Source organism: Sander lucioperca, chromosome 2 (genome assembly GCF_008315115.2).
Source record: "Sander lucioperca isolate FBNREF2018 chromosome 2, SLUC_FBN_1.2, whole genome shotgun sequence".
Classification (NCBI taxonomy): Eukaryota; Metazoa; Chordata; class Actinopteri; order Perciformes; family Percidae; genus Sander; species Sander lucioperca.
In genome coordinates this window covers 46,810,668-46,818,616 of record NC_050174.1, presented here as the reverse complement: position 1 = coordinate 46,818,616, position 7,949 = coordinate 46,810,668, and the positions used below count along the sequence as shown (strand labels likewise).

The 7,949-nt window shown below is 41.7% G+C and overlaps 1 protein-coding gene across 4 annotated transcripts in view; it reads left to right on the top strand.

Annotated features, from left to right (window-relative positions):
• Positions 1–5,712, top strand: part of ak8 (adenylate kinase 8) — an 18,820-nt gene extending 13,108 nt beyond the window's left edge. For all 4 annotated transcript variants that reach the window (XM_031302175.2, XM_031302174.2, XM_035998892.1 and 1 more), the window contains 3 exons: positions 1,666–1,746; positions 1,936–2,065; positions 5,481–5,712. In XM_031302175.2, the coding sequence (XP_031158035.1) occupies positions 1,666–1,746; positions 1,936–2,065; positions 5,481–5,570 (301 nt within the window). In that variant the 3' untranslated portion in view covers positions 5,571–5,712. The remainder of the gene's footprint in view (positions 1–1,665; positions 1,747–1,935; positions 2,066–5,480) is intronic.
• Positions 5,713–7,949: the final 2,237 nt, after the last annotated feature.

The window sequence follows — 7,949 nt, the reverse complement described above, 5'->3', positions numbered from 1 at the left end:
GAAAACTGCAGCCGCCACTCTTGGCTGAGTGCGAAGTGCGTCCAAACTAAAATTTGGGGTTAGTTTAACTTTTAGCAGCGAAGTGCGACCAGAGAACACCAGCAGCCTCTTGTTGACCTATGTTTACAAAGAATTTATTTCCGCTTGAAACACACGAACACGCCTCCCGGCCATAGAAAAATGTAATAATTGTGGCAAGCGGCACTTTCCCATTGCTGAATGGGAGATGACCTCTGAATGGCATCTATAATTCATATATGTTCACATTCTGTGTTTCATTTTGTCATATGAATTGTCGTTATTGTAATTTTATTCTGTTGGTTATTCTGTACACACATAGCCTGGCTCCGTCCTCCTACGTACTTCCGCTTAATTTTCATTTTCCTTCAGTACTCCGTCTAGGGGTTGGGGTATATTCTTGGGTTTTCTCTGGTCAAATCTTTCCAATCAGCAAACTGAGGGAGTAGCTGAGAAGGATTTGATTTTCCAGCTCGCTCCGTTACTGGTGACAGAGTTGGCTAAGGCAAACGGTTATAAAATTATAAATTGGTTATGGCAGATCCAGAGTGGCTCTGGGCAGATCCAATAGTTTTAAACTTCAACAGAGTACCCGCCTTCAAGGAAGTTAACACTTGTCAATGGAGAGTGGCCAGACTCTCTGTACAAATGAAATGTACAAGAGTCTGGTAGGACCAGGCTAGTACACACAATATCTACTTCCTGTCTGTTTGTCCTGAGCATGGCAAGCCATTTTTAGAATTAATAGGTAGACTGGATATGTATTGCAGATATCTGTAATTCAATTATTCCTGGGAAAAAAAACAAAAAACATTTCAGATATCCACAATGACAATTTTCCTTTTAGGGCTAAACCCGATGCAGAAAGTTGTCAGTGTCTTCATCCTACAAATAGCCTGGTCCCAAATAGCTAGCTGTTAGCAAATGCTAGGGGACACAACTATGTCATGGCAGGTGTATTGCTCAGGACCCAATGAAGCTCACTGTCAAGTGTGAAGTTGTTAGGATTAGCAGCAATACTGGAGGCCAAGCAATTGGCCCGTTCAGAACAGGTACATTGTTACGGGCTCGTTAAACACCAAAACGCCACTGCTAAAGGTTTACTCTAATCCCCCCTGTCTCCTTGTCTCCTTGTCCTGTTTAATGTGAGGATGGGCGAACTTGCCTGAGTGAGTGTAGGTCTTCCCTATTTCTAAAGAGGTTGTATGGTGTCAACTCACCCAGAGCTGCATGGTGTCACAGTCGGAAAACGGCTGAGACTGGTTGTGGAAAAACCAGAAACCAGAAAGTCTTTTCCGTTTGAACAGTCTTTCTCCCAGTGTGTTGTCTGTGGTGTAGTGTTGGTCCCGCTTGAGGCCCTCCGCCTCTGTTTCCTCAAACTTTTCAATGAATCTCCATCATTATCTCCCCATAAATCACTCTGACGAACCTGCACATCTGCCTTACACGGCCCCTAATGTCACATGTCAGTATTTCTCAACCAGCTAACTACTTAAAAGACAATAAACTGATATATTAACAAACAACTACTCAAAAGACAAGGTCGTAACACACATTTTCAACGGGCACTGCACTAGAACCAATAAAATTGACTTGACTTGACCTCTGTATGACCTCTGTATGACCCCTGTTTGACTCTCCTCTCAGAGTTTTCTTCCTGGAGTTGACAGATGATGTTTGTCTGGAGAGAATCACTCTCAGAGCTACAGATCCAGTCAGTGGAGAGAGGTCAGTTTAAACACACAGCTTTATTTATACATAAAGATTTAAACCTGGCTCAGGATTCATTTTGGTGAAATATGTCTAAAACGAAGCGCAGACATGATGACATTTATTTCCAATAAAATACCGTCTGTGGATGAATGTGAAATGTGAATACATCATATATTTGTAAATATATTATATTTCCTCCTGCAGGTTCCACGCTATGACTCGACCGGCTCCGAGCTCTGAGGTCCAGAACAGACTGAAGACCAGACCTGAGGACAGCACAGACACTGTAACACACAAACTGAGTCAGTACAGGATACACACTGCTGCCCTGCAGGTACACACACACACACACACACACACACACACACACACACACACACACAGCCTGAACACTGAAGAACCACTCTTCTGTCCAGAATTCAAGCTGGTTCTCACGAAGACAGAATAAGTGTTAAAGTAAGACTCTGCTGATATGCTGTATGATTTTCATGTTCAGACCACCACCTGTATAAAATATGGATGTAGTCTCCGTGACGTCACTCATAGGTTTCTGAAGAGCCAAAATGAAGCTCAAAGTGGGCGGCTCCCAGTAGCTCCGGCCATCGCCAACTTGGCAGTGCCTGACGTCGGCTAATCCAAAAAGGGGTAAAGAGGTGGCGTGTGGATGGTGCTAAGGCGGGCTCAATAAAGTCTATGCTCGCCATCTGTGATAGAAGCCCCCTGTCACTCACAGCCTTACTTATGCAAAACTTTGGGCTTGAATATATAACCAGGCTGTAAACATGTTTAATTCTGCTGTAAAGTTGGGAATCTTTAAATGGGGGTTTAGGAAGAGTGACTCCCATATGGAGCCAGCCTCATGTGGCCACTCGATCAACTGCCTTTTTCAGCTGGTTCAATCAATCAATCAATCAATCATTCAATTTTATTCGTCACATGAAATCATACGAAGTACAATTGTAGTGAAATGTTATCCAATCAGCTCCTTCAACTTGTGCATGAGTCATCATAAAGCAGAATGTGTCCGTTAAATCGGCACGCAGAAAAAGAGTCACCCGGTTGAATGGCACTGGCACTCCAGGATCCAGCCAATTCTCTGTGAAAGGACACCACCGCTCCCAACATCCCATTGGAAACCGATGCTGGCACAGAGGCCACCCAGCTCACCGTCCAACGCCTGCACACTGTGTAGCTAGATGCCCAACAGGGAAGTAACAGTCGGTGTTCAATTCCTCCACGCTTGCCTCTGTGCCCCCTCTGATGTAGAGATGGAGATGGATGCAGAGATGGTCTTGCTTGTCTACGTAGTCGGGATCATAGCCATAGGTCATATCTGATATATAATAGCCATCTTCACCTTTTCCTCTGTGATTACTCTGTTAACATTTGAAAAACCTTCACCGGCCATGCTAGCAGTGTTAGCAGTAGACTGGTGAGTTGATTTCCCTATGCTGATGAGCGATTCGTATTCATGAGATGGCCACAGAGATGGTCTTGCTAACTTGAGCTCATTTTCTCCACCTTTTCCTTGGTGTTTACGTTTAAAAACCTGATCAGCCAGCTGGCTAACTAGCCCAGGCTAGCAGAGTGGGCAGAAGGTTAGCAGGAGGTTAGTAGAGTCGGCAGGAAACTGGAAAGTTGATTTTCCAATCCTGATGAGCGACTTATAGCCACATGCCATCACCGTCCAATGTCACATGACCCACATCAAGCACAACTAAAATTTGTTTAAAAAAAAGACAATTCAGCACACATTTTCCAGGGCTGACAGAGAGGCAACTGTAGAGGTCCATGCCTTCTAGAACTAGTAATTTACGACTGAAACCAACAGTGAAGATATTTTCAAAGAAGTATTGTCAGTGCATCACAGCCTGTTATATTTTAGTAGTTTATTTGGACTCAATCCCACATACATTTAGCCTGGCTCCGCCCTCCTACGTACTTCCGCTCAATTTTCATTTTCCTTCAGTACTCCGTCTGGGTTTGTGGTATATTCACGGGTTTTCTCTAGTCAATCTTTACCTGTCCAATCAGCGAACAGAGGGAGTGGCTGAGAACAATGACGTTGAGGTCGTGCGCTAGTTTGAGTTGTAGTTCCTTAATGGCAGCGGAGAAAGATGCGAGCGAAGCCATTTGGTCCGTTGTGGCAACGCTGCCGAATATCCAGAAGTTAAAGCCCGAGCAAGAACAATCTTTGCTGAGTTGTGTTGGTGGCCATGATGTTGTGGCCCTCCTCCCCACGGGGTTCGGGAAAAGTTTGATTTTCCAGCTCGCTCCATTAGTGGTGAAAGAGTTGGCGAAGGCGAACGCTAGCGATGCTAAGCCGACTTCACGACCAAACGTTAGCGATTGGTTATGGCAGATCCAGAGTGGCTCTTGGCAGATCCAATAGTTTTAAACTTCAACAGAGTACCCGCCTTCAAGGAAGTTAACACTTGTCAATGGAGTGGCCAGACTCTCTGTACAAATGAAATGTACGAGAGTCTGGTAGGACCACGCTAACATATATTGTCCTACTGCCACAAATACTAACTAGAGCACTAGTGTTGACGAACTGACCGAAGAGCCGGTTAATTAACCCGACTCGTGTCACTGAGCCGGGAAAATCAAGTGCCATACGTCAATGAACCGTCTCACTCCTCATCTCTTATTACATCCATGCATTCGTGCCGTTGTGTGTAGCTGGTATTCTTCTGCTAGACTGCTACTGTGTGTGTAGTAATCAAGCTCATTAGCGCCTCCACTGGAGTGGTGGTAGAATCAATCAGGAAATGGCCTAGACCGCGCACCAGGCTACTGAACGAGACCGAACGTAACCGTGTAACCGGCCGCTCGAGTCTAATGTAATCAAGCAGTGTCTTGGTTCTCGGCAAGTTTGAGTTATTAACCAAGCCTCGTTTCTGGTGCATCTTAGATGATTGCGTTCATGGCAATTCACACATTATCGATGGGGAAGTACATCACAAACAAATACACATCATGTTATCTTGGTAGTTATGTTAAGTTAAATGTTTGTTACATGGTATGTAGGCTGTCACGAGGAGACCACGCACTAGGCTACTGAACGAGACCGTAACCGTTCCTAGTGCCTAGCATGAGTCTATGTAATCAAACAGGTGTCTAGGTTCTCGGCAAGTTATCAACCGATCCCAGAAGCCTTTATGTCGCGTGCATTTTAGAATTCTGTTCATGGAAATTCATAGGCTACATTACCAAGGGGAAAGTATTATATCACATACAAATACATGTAATGTTATCTTGGTAGTTATGTTAAGTTAAATGTTAGAAGTGAATGTTGCTACATGGTAGTTAGACTGTCACGAGGAGACTGCGCACCAGGCTACCGAATGTAACCGTGGCCAGTGTTTGAGTCTTATGTCGGTCAGTATGAGTGTGTAAATAGTATGTCGAGACCGAATGTAACCACAACTGCTCGAGTCGATGTAATCAAGCGGTTCCTGGCGGGGGAAGTAAACACGCGATCACCACCCCTCCCCCCGCGGGCACACGAACCGGTGACCGAATCTATTAACTCGGTAGGCCAACCTACGACCGTCCAGTTGAACTGACTCGCGTAAAAGAGTCAGTTGTCCCATCACTATAGAGCACCAAATGTGGATTAATGCGCTGCTGAAAATAGTTCCCAACAAATGCACTATTCCCTCCTGTTTGACATCATACTCACTGTGTGTGTGTGTGTGTGTGTGTGTGTGTGTGTGTGTGTGTGTGTGTGTGTGTGTTTTGTACAGTCTGTGTATCCAGATGCATATCATATTGATGCTGATCAGGATCCTCACTCTGTGTTTGAGGCTCTGGAGAGCAGACTGACAGTTTACTGACAGTGGAACACCAGGAGACACCTAGAGACAGTTTTGGGAGACAGGAAGTGGAGTGACTGCTATTACTCTTCTCTAAACCTTTTCTTCATCATTTTGTAAATGTTCTTGGTTTGTTTTAATAAAAATAAAGTTTTTCCTTTCATCAGTTGTACAATCCTTTTTTTTAAATAACAGTCAGATGCATGATGGACAGTTTAGAAAAAGGATCAAACCAGAGATAGTCTTTTTTTATTTTCCACACATTTGTATTCCTCATCAAAACCTTCTTCCTTATACCTACATACCTCCATCCATATATATATATATATATATATATATATATATATATATATATATATATATATATATATATTGCTCATTATCAGCAACCATTGATCCAATGTTCCAAAGGCATATTCTGTTTACTAATCTGATATCATTTTAAAAGGCTAACTGAGAAAATATTGGAGAACCCTTTTGCAATTATGTAAGCACATAATGTAATCTGAAAACTGCTGCCCTGGTTAAACACAATGCAACTGATCTCAGCTAGTATTCTGTCTATAATGGAGTAGAATGGAAATTTCTAAGTGACCCTAAACTTTTGACCCGTAGTATATATATATATAATTACAGCTGAGCTGCTATGTTCACTGTCTCTGGTTATCACGAACACTAAGAATCTCATTTGTAGTATCTAGTATCACCTCTGACACACACACACACACACACACACACACACCAAGATCACTGTGCATGTGATACGACAGGAGGAACGTCGCCTCAGGCAAATATTATCTTTAGAAACTGTTCACGTCTCAGAGTTCAGCTGTTTTCAGACTTTTTCTCACACAACAATAAAAACAGAAAATGAAAAATATTCAGAAACATTTATGACAGATGTCAGTTACAAAAACATTAAGTTATTATTTATAATGTCCAACATTTTCAGAGGATGAGATACTTGAATGTGTTTTGAGCTTTTTTCACACTCCGTTTGTCAAGGTATTACTATTACTAAATATAATAAATTTTTAGTTTATTCAGTGTTGTATGTTTTTTATTTTCATTGTTAATACACACAAGAATCCTTTCTGTTGACAATCTTAAATATCTGGAGAAGGACGTCACTGCTTATTAAAACTCAAATCATAATCGCAGTATGACTGCTCCTGTTTCTGTTTATTAAGTTAATAAAATATATAATGTTAATAGTCCTGATAGAAATAATGGACAAAACTAAAAGCAAAACTGTAGAACTGAAATCATCCTTTAATTTAGAGGCTGAAGCTGAGCTGAGGAGACAGACAGATAGGCAGACACTGTTTTCAGATTTATATTATAATATGATTATTAAGGAGGTTTGTGTGACAGCAGCTCCTCTGATCTAAAAGCAGTTATCACAGTTTAGGACGTTTACTTCAAACCTTCATGTTAAAATATCTCGTTTACTTCACAACTCTTCATCCTGCCAATGATTGAAAACTGGGTTTTCACAGCTCGCTCAATCACGCAGACGTTTCAAAGTGACGATTTTGGTAAATGACTATAATTAATCCTCCTGAGCGTCGGTTTGAGTCCCAGCGGTGCTGGGCTAGCTGCATGATTGACAGCTCTATTTTTAAGTCTTCCTGTTGACAACAGGAAGCAGAGCAGGAAGAAAATGGGACGTGACGGCTGCTGATGTGATGATGGACACTTTGTCCTCGTCTCCTGCAGAGATTGAAAACACCATCCTGCCCGGGGAGCCTCTGAGCAAGGCAATAAACCCCCACAGGAACTCACTCTATAGATGATGGACTTTGGTCTGTGTGTCAATATGTCTCATAGAGGTCTAATATCCTCAGGTCTATATTCAGACCAGGGCTTCTCAAACACGAATATAAGCTGCTTTATCTTTTGACAATGTTAATAATACCTAATGTATTAGTAATAATGTTGAGGTTTGGAAACCAATATTGTGAATGTGTCCCTTTGGGCTCTGGGTAATTGTGAAGCCATTCTCACTATTTTCACTATTTTTACAAACCAAATAATCAATCGATTAATGGAGAAAATAATCAGCAGATTAATCCATAATGAAAATAATCATTAGTTAATAATTCAAAATGAGCTCCAGTAAATTAACACGGAAAGGTTAAAGAGTAAACTAAATCTGTTCAAGTGTTCTATCTTTACTCTACTTATTTATGTTGACTGAGCTGCAGTAAATGATAGGCCTACTGACTGAATCTAAGCTTTTGTTGTTGTTGACCTGTTCAAAAGGAATAATTCATAAATGTATTATTAAAGTGATAACTTTAATATTTATATTCGACTTTTGCTCAATAATTTCCTATCACTGTGTGAATACAATTTCGAAATAAGACGTGAAGCTACTGCGCATGTCCACAGAATCAG